The sequence below is a fragment of the Tyto alba genome, unplaced genomic scaffold, assembly GCF_018691265.1.
Source record: "Tyto alba isolate M040663 unplaced genomic scaffold, T.alba_DEE_v4.0 Super-Scaffold_44, whole genome shotgun sequence".
Classification (NCBI taxonomy): Eukaryota; Metazoa; Chordata; class Aves; order Strigiformes; family Tytonidae; genus Tyto; species Tyto alba.
This window is the reverse complement of record NW_024881320.1, coordinates 1,837,426-1,854,047: the sequence shown is the minus strand read 5'-3', so window position 1 is coordinate 1,854,047 and position 16,622 is coordinate 1,837,426. Positions and strand designations below refer to the sequence as shown.

General features: G+C 60.5%; 1 protein-coding gene across 6 annotated transcripts in view; it reads left to right on the top strand.

Annotated features, from left to right (window-relative positions):
- The first annotated feature begins 717 nt into the window (after positions 1 to 717).
- FAM222A (family with sequence similarity 222 member A) overlaps positions 718 to 16,622 on the top strand; it is a 29,365-nt gene continuing 13,460 nt past the window's right edge. For 2 of the 6 annotated variants that reach the window (XM_042805272.1, XM_042805273.1), the window contains exon 1: positions 14,453 to 15,609. In XM_042805272.1, coding sequence (XP_042661206.1) covers positions 15,521 to 15,609 — 89 coding nt within the window. In that variant the 5' untranslated portion in view covers positions 14,453 to 15,520. Of the gene's footprint in view, positions 989 to 1,028; positions 1,265 to 1,767; positions 2,524 to 14,452; positions 15,610 to 16,622 lie in introns of those variants that run through there. The other 4 variants (XM_042805270.1, XM_042805275.1, XM_042805274.1 and 1 more) reach the window with 4 other exon arrangements.

The following is a 16,622-nucleotide window of genomic DNA, read 5'->3' as shown; positions in this document are numbered from 1 at the left end:
CTGAGAAGAAGCCAAACCACCCCAAAACTCCTCCGAGCTCAGGGTGGCAAGGCAGGAGCCAGGGAGGAGGGAAGCAGGAAGGCGGCAAGCCCTGGGGGCAGACGTTGGGCTGCTTCGGGGGTGCTCGGGGAGCCGCGCCTGCACACACGTAGGGCTCTGTGGCGTCATTAGGGCCAAGAGTGAACGGGCTGCTTCTTCAAAGTCCTCTCACGCCGCCCGTGGCAGAGGCACGTGGGGTTTGGGGTGGGAATGGAGGACTCTGCGTGAACGAGGGCAAGCTCAGTGACAAAGGGTGCTCGCCCTGACCACCCAATGGGGTTTCGTTCCCCGTTAGCTGTGGCGCCGACCCCTCAGGGGCTCCCTGTGGGGGTGTGGGGGGGGGGATGGGACCCCCCACGGGGGGGATCCCCCCCCACAGGGCCCGAGCCCCCCCTTCCAAGAGGCGGCGGGACTACAACTCCCATCAGCCCCCGCGGCGCGGAGCGGCGGGCTCGTGGGGCACGCCGGGAAGCGCAGTCCCTCCGGGCGCCTCCTGCCGGCCGCGGGTTCGAAATTTCCCGCGAAAACGTTGTGGGCAGGGCGGCTCCGCCCCCTTCCTCCTCCCCACCCCCGTCCAGTCCACACCCCCCCCCCCCCCGCAGGACGCGCGGCGGCGTCCCCTTGGTAACGCGCCGGGGGGGGGGCGGGGCCGAGCCGCGTGCGGCCGGCGGGCCCCGCGCGGGGCGCTCAGTGTCGCCGCAGCCGCGCACCGGGCGGGAGCAGCGCCCCGGGGCCGCGCCCCGGCACCCCCCCCCCGGCATCCCCCCCCCCCCCCCTCCCGCCGGCACCCGCCGCCATGGAGCGCTGAGCCGCGGCTCCCCCACCTCGACCCCCCGCCGCCGCCGCCGCCGCCGCCGCGCACCGATCGCCGCCGCACAAAGGAACCGGAGGGACCCGCGGTGTGATGCCCCCGGAGGTCCCCGCGCCGCCTGAGCCCATCCGCGCGGGGGTTATTTTATTTTAATTTATTTTTATTTTTTTCGGTGTTGTTTTTTTTTTTTTATTATTTTTTTAATTTTTAAAAAAATTTTTTTTTTCTTTTAATTATTTTTCCCCCGGCTATTTTTCCTCACCCGCCCCGGGGGCAGAGCACCGGGAGCCGCCGCACGCTGGCCGCGCACGGGGCGGGGCGGGCCCGGCCGGGCGCCGCCGCCGCTCCCGGGGGGGGCGGCCCGGCGCACCCCGCACCGCAGCGGCCGCAGCCGGCCCGGATCCTGCTCTGACGGTAACGGCGGCGGGCACCGGGGCGGGGGGGGGGCGGGGGTGGAGGTTACCGGCGGGAGGGGTTGGGGGGGCGGCGGAGGGGACCGGAGGGCTCCGGCTCCCGGGGCGCATCAAGAGGCGGCGCCGCCGCAGCGCGGTGCCCGGCGGTGCCCGGTTCTCCGCGGCCGCGCAGCCGCGGGGAAGGCACGGCGGGCGCGGAGCCGCCGCCGCCGGCTGGGGACCGGTTCGCCCGCCGCCACCGGAGAGGCACAGGAGCAACTTTTTTTTTTTTTTTTTTTTCTTATTATTTTTATATATATATATATATATATTTGTTTTTTGATGGCTTTTTGGGTCGCCTGACTCGTTAAGTGGAAATAAAATATCCACGCGTGCCTCCACGAGGAAAACTGAGACACTTACAGCGTGAGCCGTCCGTGAGCTGCCGCCTTTCCTGCCGACCCCCGGCTGCACCTTTTCGCTTGGAGAAAAGAAAAAAAAAAAAAAAAAAAAAAAAAAAAGGATTTTTTTTTTTTTTCCTCCTCCAGCCGGGAGGCAGTCCCCGAGCCCGTAGGGGCAGCGGAGTGGGTGGTGGCAGAGCCAGGACACCCGCAGTGGACCCCGCGCTGGTGTGGATGCCGCCGGTCACAAAGGAGAGGAGAGGAAGAGGAGCCACCCTGCGATGTTTTATTGAAAAGCCCATCTCCCTGGCTGCCTCCCGCGGGGTCGGGTAGCTCTGCGGAAGGAGAACCGTCTGCGGGCGAAATGCATCTCCCGAAACCAGCTCTGCGGCGGAGGGAGCATCCCCGTGGGCATCTGCTGGACCATCGGCGCTGGGAATACGATTCACCGGCGACAAGGCGTCGTGGTCCCCGCGAGCTCGTGGGCAGCACAGCTGAGCATCCTCCGAGGCAGCGGCCGGGGACCAACGGGCTGCGTCCCCTCTCCGGCTCGGTCCTCAACAGAAAATGAGATTATTCCCAGTGCTGGTGGAGGTGGCTCAGCCCCCAAGCATCCAAATCCAGCGCTGGCAAGAGCCGTGAGATCGTGGGAATTAATGGCTGGAGAGGCAGGGCCTGAATGCCGAGAGCCGGCGGCGGCTCGGCACGGCTCACCGCAGGGCACCGCTGCCGGCTGGAACCGCGGCTCAGCTCCGGCCCTGCGGGCTGATTTCCCAGGAGGGGCAGCCGTGAAGTTTTACAGCCACTCTCGGGGTCTTCCGAGGGATGAATTTGCTTGGCAGCAGGCAGTGGTGCTTTGCCTGGCTCGGGTTGTTGGGGCGTAGGTTGTCCCTACTTTCTGTAGGGAGTTTTTATATATATATATATATGTATATATGTGCATCTTCCTGCAAGGGATGCTGTCATTCAGAGGCTGCAGGCAGCTTGCCTGGGTGGGCAACATGTTTTCGGGGAGGGCAGGGTGCTCAGGGTGCGTGGGCGTGGGGACAGATCCACGTGGCCCCTCTCCTCAGTCAGGAGCGTCCCGCGTCTTGCTTCGGGATGGTTTGGTGGGATTTGGTAGTTTTAGACCTTTCAGTGGCCCTGCCGTGGTGTTTTACCGTCCAGCGGGCCGGGCACGTGCCGCTGCTCGCCGGTGCAGGTGGCCACGCGTGCCTGTGCCGTGCTGGGGGGACCCCGGTTGGCAAAGCCTTCGCAGGTGGGCTCCGGTGCTGAGGGGTGAGGTGAGAAACATCCCTGGCAGAGGGAACCCGACATCCCAGGCCCTCGGGAGGGACTTTTCTAATTAAGGATCCTTAAAACTTTCAGGAGCGGATTTTCAGGTGCTGGTGTGAGCCGTGCGCCATCGGGTCAGGCTGCCTCGAAGCCGTAGCAGAAGGAGGGGGAAGCTCTTGCCGTGGTGCCTTCCTCTGACCTTGTGTGTGGAGCAGGGGAAGAGAAAGCTGTTCCCCGGCTGCGGGAGCCTGGCTTCTTGTTTTCCCAGCGTTAGGAACGGTTTTCCTGCCGGCAGGGTGGGTCGGTACCGGTGGACCACGTTCTCTGTGCCGGAGCAGCGCCGGCTGCGAGGTGGGGGCTCTGTTTGAGCTGGTCGTATCATTAAAAATTGAAATATCTCGGTGTATTTATCCCCAGGCTGGAGCAGAGAACCCCACGCAGGGAGGAGATGGGGTGGCTGTTGCCAGGCCATGCCCCAGGGGGCAGAGCCCTTCGGGGGAGGCCACGTCACCTCATTTTTTAAGCCCCTCTGGTTATCTGTCTTATTAGAGCCTGAAACACGCATCGAGCCCTGAGCGGGCTGCGGAGGAGCCTGTTCCCTCCTGGGTGCTGTTTTTAATTGCAAACTGCCGCCCTGCCCGGCAAAGGGCTCCGGCTCCCGGGGCCGAGGGTCTCCCGGGTCCCACGACCCCGCGGCGGTGGTCCGCACCGAGCACGGGGCTCCGGGCGTGCGGGATTAGCGCCGGGTCTTTGCCTCCCTGCCAGGCAGCAGGGATAATTTTCGCCTGAAGCAGGTTTCCTGCGGTGGTCTGAACTTGTGGGGGGTGGTGTGTGTGTGTGTGTGTGTGTGTAAAATCCGCGGTGAATGCCAGGAAACCCCGCTCCCCTCTCTGGGCCTGATCCTGGCCCACTTGCGGCACAGGGAGTGGCGGCCTCGGAAATATTTGGGGCGAACCAGCCCACCCCGCCGTCCTCCCGCTAGCGGGGTGCGGAGGGCAGGGATGCAAGTCGCATCCCTGAGCGCAGTGGGGTCGGTGGCGGGAGCCTCCGCGGCTCCTTTTGGGGACAGAGCAGGATATCCTTTCCTGGCAGGATAAGGCCATTTGCTGGGGGTGCCTGATCCTCGGCCTGGGGGGAGTGGGACACCCCCATCCCCCCGGCTGGCGGGTGCTGCCCGCAGGGATGCTGCAGCTGGTTGGGGGGGGGGGGGGGGGGGGGGGGGGGGGGGGCCGGGGGCTGCACCTGCCCGGACCCCGTTCCCAGCCCCGCCGGCATCTGTGCCGCCGCATGTCCGTCTGCAGCGGGCGCATGCATGCAAAAATAAGACATTTCTTCTTTCTCTTCTGCCTGCGCATTCCTCAAAAAGCTAATATTCATGAAAGGTAATTCAATCAAACCGCGATGCCTATCAGCTAATGCAGCAAAGCTGGCGCAGGGGTGAGAATGGGAGCCAGGAACACAAAAGCCCTGTTTTATTACCTCCTGCTTGCCTGAGAATTGCTTTTCTCCCTCGAGTGAGCCGGCTAAAGCTGGCTTTATTATGTTAACCTATTTGCGTGTCAAGAGCTATTGTGCCTCTCTTTATCTGTGTTTGTATTTGCTCGATGCAGGGAATAAAAGGACGAGGCGAAAATGGATGGCTGGTCAGTGCTTTGCACTCTGGGGGCACTGATTGGTTGCTAAGTGATTTGCATCCCCGGTAATCGCTTTTATCTCGGAAGGATGTCGTGTATAATTATAAGCCTACTGACATCTTTTGAAATCTGCCTAATGGGTGTTTTTAATTTACATGGGAAGCAGGGGCTATTTGTGTTGCTCTGATTACAGGTTGTGCGAGTATATGGTTTAAAATATAGATATTTCCATAGACGTGGGGGACCGTGAGTGATGAGGCTGTGATTTTTGGCGAGTCCCTGCTCTCCCAGGGACGGGTGGAAGAGCAGAAGTCGCCATGTGTGAGTTTGGGGGTTTAATTTCTTAACCCACCACGCAGCCCCGGGGTGCTGCTGGCCTGCGTGCATCGGCCGTTCCTGTAGCCACCCTGGGAAATAAAGCGAGGTGGGCTCCTGGCTGCTTACCGCCCTGGAGCTCCCCTCTGCAGCCTGGGACGAGGCGTGGAAAGGGGGGGGGCCATGCCACCGACCCCCCCTGCTCCAGGCATCCGTGCCAGCGTGGGGCTGCTGGTGGGGAGCTGGCTGTGCCGGTGGTGCGGAGCCCCAGCTTTGGGGTTCCCCGCTCAGCCCCCCCATGCAAAGATTGTTGAGTGCTTCGCTGGGCTGGCGGGTAAATATTTAACTGGTGGTCTGGCTGAGGCCCGCCGAGCTGCGGTTCCGGGGAGCCACCTCATCCCGCATCTTTATTTGAGCTGCAGCGGAGCCGCCGTGGTGGCCCACGGCAAATAAAGCTCCCGATGGCCCACAGTCCCGCTGCCAGCCCCTGGGCTGCCAGCCAGGAGGCACACCGGAGGCATTAACTGGGGTTCGGGGTGCACTCCTGGTGTTGGGGGCATTGGCAGTGCCGTGGGGGCATCTCTCGGGCGAGCAGCGGGATGTGGGTGCTCCGAGACCGGGTGCGGAGGAGCCCCGGGGTGCCGAGCAGCGGCGGTGTGCTCGGCTTTCCTGCTTTCCATCTCCGTGCTGGTAAATCGTCACGGTGCTTTAGGGGCTGCCGGGGAAGGGCAGAGGTCTGAGGTGGAGGTCGTGGGGACACGAGGGGTGTTGGGGTTCCCCTCCCGGGGCTCCGCGCGCCGGGACTGGGGACATCTCTCAAAGATGGAGAGGTCGGTGCTCGCGATGGGTGCAGGGGCCGGGCTCCTTCTGCGCTGGGTGCTGAGCTGGGTGAGGGTGCAGGACAGCTCCCAGGGGGGCAGGTTGTGTGGGCAGCTCGGGCCAGCTGCCTTCCTCCTCCTCCTCCTCTAGGAAAAACCACAACAGAGCCCCAAGCGTGTGCCCCGGTTCCTTCCAGCCCACATTGATTTTGCAGGGCTGGGGTGGTTTTGTGGCAAACAGCAGCGTGAGCAGCACTGGGCTGGGCCGGTGGGAAATGTGGGACCCAGGAAAAGTTGATAGGGTGGGGGTGAGCGCCAGACCCCCACACCCCAGGGTGCTGCACCCTCCCGCGTGGGCAGCCCCGTCCCATCCCGGCTGGCGAGCGCGGGCGCCGCTATTTATAGCTGGCTGTAAACAAACTCCCAATGAAAGAAAGTTAATGACCTGAGACTGACGGGAGCCTGCTGGGAATTTTTATAGCCCCTGGGACTCCTTTCGCTAAAGAGAGAATACATCAGCGTTTTAACCCAAAACGGCAAGCCGCGCGGTGCGGGGGCTGGGGGCCAGCCCTAACGCTGGGAAGCGTTTCGGAGGGGTTGGCAAGGGGTGAAGGGGGGAGTTTTGGTGGGGGGACCTAACTCTCGGCTCTGTCCCCATCCCTCCTGTGTGGGACTGGGGTGTGTAGCCCCTTCCTCACCCTGGCCCGGGCTCAGGGCCTCTCAGGGGCTTTCGCCATCTGCCTCTTGTAGGTCATCTCTGCAGGCTGCAGCAAGGGCTGGCTTAGCGTCGCTGGTAACCTCACACTAATAAAGCCTTAATACCCTGCAGCGGGGAGATTTCACAGGCAGAGATAAATATTCATACCGCTTTCAGATTCAGCCTTGGTTGCATCAACGAGGGCGCCGTGGGGGAGACGGGAACGCCGTGGCGTGGGGTGCTCTGCAGCCACGCTGGCCTGCCCTACCCAGCCGTCGTGTTTTATATCGCGTCTTGGCTCGTGGCAGGGTCGGGATATGGTCGGGGTGGCGATCCCTTCGCCGCGCCTCGCGCGTGCAGCCTCCATCTGCACGCAACGCTTGATTTACTGAGAAGCGCTGGCAGTTAAACCTGACAAATTGAAGGCGGTTTTAAGTGGTTCAGGTTAATTAATAGTCAGGGAAGTATCAATTTTTTAAGGGATGCTCTTGGCTCGCGGGGAGAACTGGAGCTTGACTTTCCCTTTAGAAAATAACACCATCTGCGTGGGTCCTCATGGGCAGGGGGATGGAGCTGGGGTCGGTGGCATCACTCTTTGGTTTCAGACCTCAGCTTTGAATTTCTGCGGCGCAGGTGGGTGGCCGTGACGTCCCATGAGGAAGCCACCACTGTTAATGGGACCATCGGGCTCCATCCCCAGCTGGGACTGGGAGCTGGTGTTGGAGGAACTGGAGCAGCATCCGCTCTCCAGGGTTCACGCGCGTGCGCTGCCCGGATGATCGCGTCAGCTCGCATCTGCCGAGCTCAGGGCCGTGGGAATGCCGCCCGGGGTTCAGGTTTTAAAAACATCATTACGAAAGAAGCTTAAACCTCCCGGTAAGGAGGAGAGGTAGAAAAGCAGCAGCGGCCGGTTTCTGGGTGTGTGCAGCACAGAAAACCTCTGAGCTGCGTTTGATGAAGACTCGGTGGGGGGGGGACCTGAGCGGTGTCTGCGGTGGTCTCGGTGCGGGGGGTGCAGCCTGGGTGGGCACCTCGGGGCCGGGTCCCAGGCTGGGTGCCGGAGCAGCACGAAGCCTTTTCCAGGCCACGTGCTCCATCTCTCTCAGCATAGACTGGGATGCGGGTGGAAGTGGTGGTTTTGCAGCAGCCCTAATGCTTGGGAATATGAGAGATTAAGGTTAGTGACCATTTTTTAACTCAATAAAGGGGAAGACAAGCTGGAGTCTGCAGTCCAGAGATATAATTAGTTCGCAGCAGTGGTGCTTTCTTGATTTAGCTTCAGAGAGCAGAACAAGACAAGGATGTTATACCCAATTAGCAATAACATACAGTCTGAGGCTCTCTAGGTGAGATAACAAGCCATTTTTATAGCTTTTCTTTATGGACTTTTTTTGGGGAAGGGGGGGGAAGGAGGAGAGGGACCGAGTCTTTATTTCTTTTCACCTGGGAACAATTATTAGTGAGCTCAGAAAGCCCAAAGCCGAGTGATACGTTGGCCAACAGAGACGATAAAAAATGAAAAGCTGAAACAGCTTGGAGCTGGGCTGAGGCCGTCTGTCCGTCCGTCCGTCTGTCGCAATGGCCCTGGGGGGGCTAAAAGTGTCCTGGTAAGGGCCACCCAAGCACCGTGGATGTGTGTGTCTGCTGCTGGGAGAGTTTGTGGCACGTGGACCGGCCATGCTGCCCAGAGGGGCGCGAGCCGTGTCCCCCCCAGCAGTGTGACCCCGAGTTGTGTCCCCCCTGCGGGCACACCAGTCCCCCCTGAGGTGACACCCCCCCCCCCTCCCAGCCGTGTCCTCTGCACAGCACGGGTCAGAGGCCAGCTGCCTGCCAGCGCCGCGCTCCCGCTTTATATCGCGGGTCGATGGTCATTGATTTTTTCCTCCCGTGTGAACCTGGATGGGTCGGGGCTCTGGGGGGGAGGTTTGTGCACGTCTGGTTCCAGCTCTCCCGTGGCTGTGGTCAGAGCATCCCGTGCTGCTCTCCGCAGCCCACCCGCTCTCCCCCCAAGCTTCCGTGCGGCGGTGAGACTCAGGGCCATCCAAAAAACGGATGTAGAAAATCTCAGAAACTCAGGTTTCATTAATCAGCTTTTAACAGCGGGCTCTGCTGATTATGTGGGTTCTTTGCCGGCTGCTCTCCCCAGGGCAGCACCTGCAGCGCCCGGTGAGGACGGGGCTGGGGGGAGCTGGTGGGGACCTGGATGCATTTGGGGCACCCATGAGGGCAGGGTGGCCCAGTGCTTCCCTCAGCATCCCTGGGGACACCTCTGCCCCGGAGGGATCTCAGGGTGGGGGACATTCTCCCTCCTGGTGTGTGGTTCCCCCCCGCCCCGCTCCAGCTCCCATGGGGCAGAGCCAGGAGCTGGGGCAGGGACCTGCTGTCCCCTCCCCTGTCCTTCCCGTCCCCTTGCCAGAGAGTTTTACAGGTTGACAGGCAATGGCCCCCCCTGGGGGGGGCTTGAGTGAGTCCCGCCGTACCCCCAGCCCACCCTGGGGAGCATCTCCCCTTGCACACCCCGGGCTGACAGGGACGGGGACAGCCCAGCTCTCGTCCCCACCGGGAGAAGCCGCAGAGCTGCTCTCCGGACTATTAACGCCCCACAATGATCATCAGCTCTCGTCGTAATCATTAAGACTATTAGAAAGAAATGTTGGCTTGCAGCTAATGTCAGACTTTCCGTTCTGCTTTGCAAACGCACACAATTAATGCCAATCAGCCGGGGGAGGCAGCCAGCTCGCAATCACGGCTGCTCCGGCGCGGCTGTCAGCTCTTGCCATCCCGGCTTGTACATTTTCATACAATTGCTATAAACATCTGAGGGAAACTCCGCGTTCTTCGGCAGGCGGGGGTATTGTTCTCTGTTCCTTTTAATTACTCGGCATTCAGCAGCTCATCCGGCCTCGGATTGGTGGGGGAGAGTAAGGCTTTGTAAAACAAATACATAAATCTTGAGAGATGCCTTATTTTCCCCATTGGGTGGCTTCGTTAGGCTATCTACGGCTAAATAAGAAAAGCCTGTATAATTATTTCTTTGGCTTTTTCTTCTTTTTTCCCCCCTTTTCTGTGTTGCTTTCTCCCCACAGGGCTGCGGGCTGGTCCCTCTTCCCCAGGGAACCCCAAAAGCAAGGCAGTCTTGGGAGAAGGAGGGGGAAGAGCCAGAATTGCTTGACCGGATGGTGGTATAATCCTCGTTACAAAAGTACACATCAATTATAAGAATTCCTACAGTAATCTTAGAAATCTATCTTTTCTGCTGAACCAGCTCATTAAAGAGCACCATTCATTTCCATCTCTCCGGGTGAGAAGGGTTTAAATCTCCAGAGCTTTGTATTACAGAATAGACTTAGGGTGATGGACTCTCGTTAAATATTAAAAGAAAGAAGTTGATTTTTTTTTTTTTTTTTTTTTTCTCCCTCCCCTCTTTTCCCCCAGACTGCCAGCACAGACAAAATGTAATGTAAGGAGGCAAGATTGGGGGGCTGGGGGGTCCCTGCTGTGAATAGCTTCCCCATCTGTCAGTGGGGCAACGCGGGGCTGTGCCTCCCCTCGCCCGGGGACCCCGGCCAGCGCCGGAGGAGCAGGGAGGGAGGTTTCCCCGGGCCACCCTGGCAAGTCCCCGAGCCTGCGCCGGACCCAGCCGCCGGCACAGAGCAGGGCTTTTGTCTGCTGGCGGGGCAGTGGCCGGCTGCGGGGCGAGGGACGGGCACAGAGCCTCTTTGTGTGCAGCTGCACCCCGAGGCGAGCAGGGGCAGCGGCGACGGGGCAGGGTGCGGGGATGGGGAGTGGGTACCTGGGGGTTGGGAGCGGGTACCCGGGGGTGGGGAGCAGGTACCCAGGGGATGGGGAGCAGGGACCCAGGGATGGGGAGCAGGGACCCAGGGATGGGGAGCAGGGACCCAGGGATGGGGAGCAGGGATCCAGGGATGGGGAGCAGGGTACTCAGGGATGGGGAGCAGGGTACTCAGGGATGGAGCAGTGGCCGGCTGGTGTCGAGGGCGGCACGGGGCAATGTGTGCGCTGCTGCAGAGGCTCTGTGCAAACACGTTAATTTGTTTTCTTTCTTGCCTCGCCTTTCAGGGTAATTGGTTGCATTTGAAGCCTTTGTGAAAGCCTTTGATTATAGTAATTTCAGCAGCGCGATCTACCCTGGATTCCTTCATCAGATTCTTTCACAGCTCCGGCGCTCGGGGCTGTAATTACCGAGCAGGCGCGCGCCTGGCTGCTGTGCACGGTGCAGCCAGCCGGCCTGGGCACTGCGGTGCTGCCGCAATAACCGTGGGAGCCCCAGGCCCCCGCTCACGGGGGGGTGGCCGGCGATATCCCCCCAAGGATGTGGGGCAGGAGGAGCCGTGCTGGGGAGCTTTGGTCTCCGTAGCGTCGAGTCTGTTGGGTCTCAGCTGAGGACGTGGATGCTCATGCTGGGCTGGGGTCCTGGCTTGGCAGGGTCTGGGGTGCTTTTAATTGCTGCTCTGGAGGCACAACCCCCCTCCCCCGGGAGCTGCTTGGCTTTTCTGACAGTTTTTTGCCCCATTTCTGCTGGGGCTGGGACCAAAAGCCTGTGAGCAGCCTGAGCTCTCACTGTCGGGGGCTGGTGGGCAGCTCGGTGGGCTCATCCCCCCCCCGTCCCCCCCCCGCCCCCCCCCCCCCACCCTCCCCACCTTTTTCCCTCCCCATCCGTGTGCAGGATGGAGGCACGGCCCGACTGTGTTGGATGAGTGAGGTTGGGCTTCAAGCGGCTGTGCAAAGGGCCCCCCACGGGAGTACCAAATTTGAGGGGTTATGTATGTATAAGCAGATCCCGCCGGCCCTGCCAGGACCCCAGTGCTCGCAGCCAGGGTCGGGCTTTGCCAAAACCACCGACGGCACCCGAGCGGGGCCCTGACTTTTGCTAAGGGGGCTGCTCCCCCCTCGGTCCTGGTACTCCCTTCCCAGTCCCACGTAATGACCCTCTCGGCAGCGGCGTGCCAGCGTCTGCCACTTCCAATTACCCACGCCTGCTCAGTGCCGCAGCCTCTCCTCGCCCGGTGGCAGCACCATTCTTCTTCCCCAGCAGAATGGCAACGGGTCGGGGGGGGACATTGCACTGAGGTCCCCCACCCACCCAGCTCAGGGACCCTTGGGGACCCCCCGGCGCTGCCCAGGGCTCCAGCTGCTCTGCCCCGGGACATTGGAGATGCTTGACTTTCCAGAATCATTATTAACCTGTTCGAGAGCTGTTCCCGCTCGCAGCTAAAATAGATCTTTAATCTCTGCCCAAAATAGCTCATTTGATGAGAGGCCTCCTTAAAGCTGACACATAAATTTAACCAGGCTGCCCGAGCCCTGTGCGAGGATGTCTGCAAATGCTCAACAGCACTCGAATTGGTTTTTTTTTGTTTGTGTTTTTTTTTTGTTGTTGTTGTTTTTTTGTTTTGTTTGTGGGGGTTTTTTTTGTGTTTTTTTTTTTTTATTTTTGTTTTATTCCATCATTATGGACACATCTTGATACCTTATTTCTTCCATCGGGTCATTTGTACCAGTCGGGAGGCAATTTGCTCGTGTCCTCCGCTCCGGGCTGTGGTGGCTGTGCCCCCGTCCCAGCCTCCCTGGTGCTGCTCACAAGCAAAAGGATATTTTGGAGTATTTTTTGATGTTGATTTTCTTGAACAGTCCAAGGGGTTTCTCCTTAGAGCCGCCGCAGGAGCAGAAACCTCAGCTCTGGGTGGGATGGGAGAGACTTTTCCTCGTTGCTGCCTTAAGATACCAGCAGTGAGGGGATGCTCTGCCTGGGTCCCGGCGTGGGCTCGCAGCCCTCGTTGCCTGCCCCGGTGCCGCTCTGTGCCGCGGCCGGTGAGCTCCAGGCTGTCCCCGAAAAGCCACCGTCCCACTGGCAGCGGGGCAACAAAATGTTCCCTCCCTAAGTAAAGGCAGGTTGTGAGGAAGCGGGAGATGGGGATGCTCACCGTGTCGGAGCGGCAGCCGCCCCCCAAGTTGGGACTGAGAGGGGGTCGCTCCCCCAGCCCCCCGCTCCCCCGCCGCCCCAGTGAGATCCCGAGCAGCAAAATAATCACTTCTAGCATCATTATCCGTTGCAAAACCCAGCTTCCAATTTTAATCAGAGGAGCTGGTGTTGCTTTAAGATCTGCAGGTTTTAAAGATCACAAGAGGGGTTAGAGAAAATTACCCTTGACTCTTACATGCTAATGTAATCTCTAACCAGATCTGCAGCACTGCAGCTAAAATTGCTTTTTAGATTAACATTTAATTATTAACAGGGCCCCCTGAAAGGCCTGGGGCTGGAGCATGCGGAGGGGAGCGGATTAGCCGTGCAGGATGGAGCGGCGGCCGGGCGAGGGGAAGGTCGTGGTGCGGCCGGCGGCACCGCGCCGTGCTTTATTGCAGCCCTCGGCGCGGTGGCGGCGAACTTTTCTGCTTTATTTTATCTGGTGCTCCCCGTGATTTACGGCGGGGTGACCTTTCCCGCGCTCACCCGTTGCAGGACCCGAGCTGCGGCCGTCGCTTGCCGAGCGCCGTGTCCCCTCCACCGCCTCGCCCCGGGGGACTGTAAATCTGCTGCCGGGTGGGAGATGGGCGCGAGCTGGCACGGCGCTAGCCGAAATCCGGGATAGGATGGATGGGCACCCTCTGTGTGCAAAGGGGAAGCCTTCCTCCTCCAGCACCTCCTCACCCTCGCTGGAGGGATGCCATATGATGGAAAACCAGTGTCCGTGGGGACCGGGGATGGTGGCAGTGGCCATGCCGGGGCTGCTGCAGGGGTAGCACCGGTGTCCCCACTCACGGCAGGTAGCCCCGGCACCGCGGCGGGTGGGATGGTTGTACTCGGCACACCGGGGACCAGCAAGGATTTTTGCTTAATTGATCAGTGCTGCCGGTTTGCGAGGGTTGCTGCCAGCCTTGGCCTTGCACCCACGCTGTCTGTCTGTTTGTCTGGTGCTGTCAGAAACCTCTTGCGCCTCTCCTAGCCGGGGTGACCCGGTCGCCTCTTGTCCTTGTGCCAAACCCAGCCCTGTCTTTCCATAGCCGGGGGCAGACGCGGCAGCGTGACTCAAACGGCTTTGCAGCAGCCCCGTTCCTGCTCCTCCTTCCTCTCCCAGCCCTGAACAGTCCCTTTTTTATGGCCTCGCACCCCTGGCCGCCCCCATAACACCTGGGAAGGATGTGCACATATTGCACCGGAGCCCGGATAGTGCCTGAGACCTTGGCCTTCGCTTTCCGGGGGCTGCCCCTGCCCCCCCCTTTCACCCTCATGCTGCCTGGCCGGTGGCATGGTCCCAGTTCAAGCTGAGATTTTAAAAGTTCCCTTTTTATTTTTTTTCTCCCCCCTCCCATCACATTTTCTTTTATCTAAATCCTCGCCTGCGAAAGCCTCTATCGACAGCTGCGCTGGCCTTATCTTGCCGGAGGGACCTTCGCGGGGCTCTCGGAGGAGATAAACCCGACTTATCAGCTGCTGATGTCAGAGGAGGTGCCAAACCCTCCCGTCACGGGGGGCTTTAGACGTAGAGGGTGGTGGTTCGGTGTTCTTTTTTTTTTATTAAAGTCACAAAGACCTTGGGCTTATAAATAGTGCGATGCAGAGATAGAGCTTTGAAATTAGCTGGCCTGGGGTGGGGAGCGGGAAAGAGCAGTCGGGGACGGGCTGGGCAAGGATGGAAGGGGCTGATGGTGGGGCTGGGGCTCCGGGGGACCCTGCTCTGGGTGTCCCCAAGGGACCCCACTCCTGGCATCCCCGAGGGGCCGTGGGCACAGGCCGGGCAGAGGCCATGCAGACTCGGGGCGGTTCAGCAAAACTGCTGAGTGTTGCCTTTCCTGCCACGGAAGAGCCAGAGCAGCTTGAACTAAATCGGATCCTGCTGATTGGAATTAGTTCAAATGCAGATGGAGCTAACTAAGCCGGCGCTAAGCATTCGGACAGCCCAGCGCCCAATTCCCATCAGCTGATTCAGGGGCTTTTTCTGAGCGGCATTAACGAAATGCCACCGCGGCACAGATGCCCATTGTGCCGGGCGCCCGCCCGCTCGCCCACGGGTGCTTTGGGGGGCTGGGGGGATGCCTGGCAGGGGGCTGGGATGGAGGGACGTGCCCGTCGAGGTGCGGTGAAGCACAGCGTAACTGTCGGAAAAAGGATCCCCAAGTGCACGACGCTGGGAGACGGGGGCAAAACCGGGCTCTGAATTAATCGGCGGCTTTATTATTTTGGCGTGTGGCTCCCGTGGTGATGCTCCTGCTGTGCATGGCTGAGGTTGGGGTGGCTCCGGGAGGGTGCTGGGGTGCGTGGTGAGCCCCAGAGAGCCATCGTGGGGGGGTGTCCCCAGGGCACCCACCTTTCTGGACCCCCCCAGGACCAAGGGCACCCGTGGCTCCTGTCACCAGCCACTAGCATCCCCCCGGAGCCCCGCACCGGGGCTGCACCCCTCACCCTCCTGCTTATGGGCACCGGGATTTGGTGCCCGGCCAGTGGCCATATCCTGCCCCGTGGGGGTGGGTTGGCCCCATGTCACCCCCCCACAACCCTTTTTCCTGACATGCAGCGTCCTGAGCCGCAGAGACAGGGACACAGGGCAGCAGCGGGGGACGGGGTGATGTCCGCCCGCTAATCGGCCAGATGGTGACAGCCGGTGGGACGCCGGCCCCGAGGTCACCGCGTAGGTGAGGCTCTGGTGCAGCCATCCCCCACACCTGGCCTGGGGTACCCCGACCCAGGTCCCCCCCATCTCAGCCACCGCCGCAGCCGGCCGGTGGGCACGTGCCGGGGGGAGCCACGGGGGAGTGGGGCTGCGTCCCGAACCCCGAGTCCCGGCGGGGAGAAGCGAGCTCCCTGGCAGTCAAGTGCGCTCAGCTTCTGAATAAGAAGCACTTCATTCTCTTTTCAAACTGTATAATTTCTGCCTGATTGTAATGGCATATTTTAAAATTACCAGAAATCGAAGCCAGAAAATGGATACGGCTGCTTTTACTGCGAGCTGCGTTAACAAAGGATATGTAATGCATGAAATAAAAACACCTCCCTGCCCCCCTCCTTTTTTTTTTTTAAGACAGTAATAGGAGAAAATTGGTTTTGAAACTGAATAAAAGTCCCTTTCAGAGGAAATCATTTCTTTCAGGGTACCTTTGCTGAAAGTAAAATAGTGAATAATGAAAGGTGGTTACATGATTGTCTTTCATTTAGAGAGCGCGAGGACAGATGGAATCTGGGAGAAATGCACGATTGGAATAATTGCATGGTAACAAGGCGCTTGTTGTGAAATTAGTATCTTAAGAAAGTAGTGAAAAAGGCTTTTACTCATGAATACTTCATTATTAGGAGAAAACAGCACAATTTGGGTTCTCCAGACACCTGCTTGGTATTAGATGGCTTCCTCCTCCCCTCCTGCTCCTCGCACCTTTCGCTAACGAGTCTCTCCCTTCCCCGGGTTTGCAGTGGGGGGGACACGGGGCGCGACCCCCGTGTCCTCGGGCAGAGCCCGGCCGCAGCTTCGGCGGCTGCGGAGGCGCGTGGTGACGGGTGACGTTTAAACCGGCGGAGCGAGGGGACCCGCGGGCACAGCTCGGGGAGCACCCATCGCTGCTTCGGTGCCCGGCGGGTGCAGGTCACGGTCCCCAAGGCCACCGTCGCTCGCCAGCGCTGGGGCGTGCGGGAAACGTCCCGGATGGCTGCGGGAGGGTGCGATTCCCCCACGACGGAGCAGGTGAAGTGATGGACCCGGCCGTGACCCCCCCTAGATGTGACCCCTGGCCGTGACCCCCCCCCCCCAACCATCAGTAAACGTTCCAGCCAGGAGCGCGACGGCTCAGAAGCTGCGACGCCGGCGGACGTCTTCCCTGCTTTTCTGTTGCTCCTGCCCACGTCTCCCTGCCCTCTCCGAGCAGGAACATCGCTCCCCGCGCCAGCCGGAGCAGTGGGAGGGTGTCAGCAGCAACTGGTTATAATTCATGCCCTCCGCGGAGGCTCGTCAAGGATGTACAATTAACAGAGCGGTGGCGGCGGCCGCGGCGGTGACTTTGGCCTGACCCCTCCAGCTTTCGCCGAGCAGATTTTGATGCCAGCTGGGAGCTGGCAACGGATCCCAGGGCCCCGAGGGGGATTTTAACGCCGTTTTCCCCCAGCCTCGGCCGGAGCCGGCGGGGTTGCCTGCTGCCGGCTGGCACGCCGGCGGAGCGGTCTGGCGCTGCCGGGAGCGCGGTGCCGGAGGGATGCCCCAGCTCTGCCCCGATCCCGGCGGGAAGGGCGGAAAGC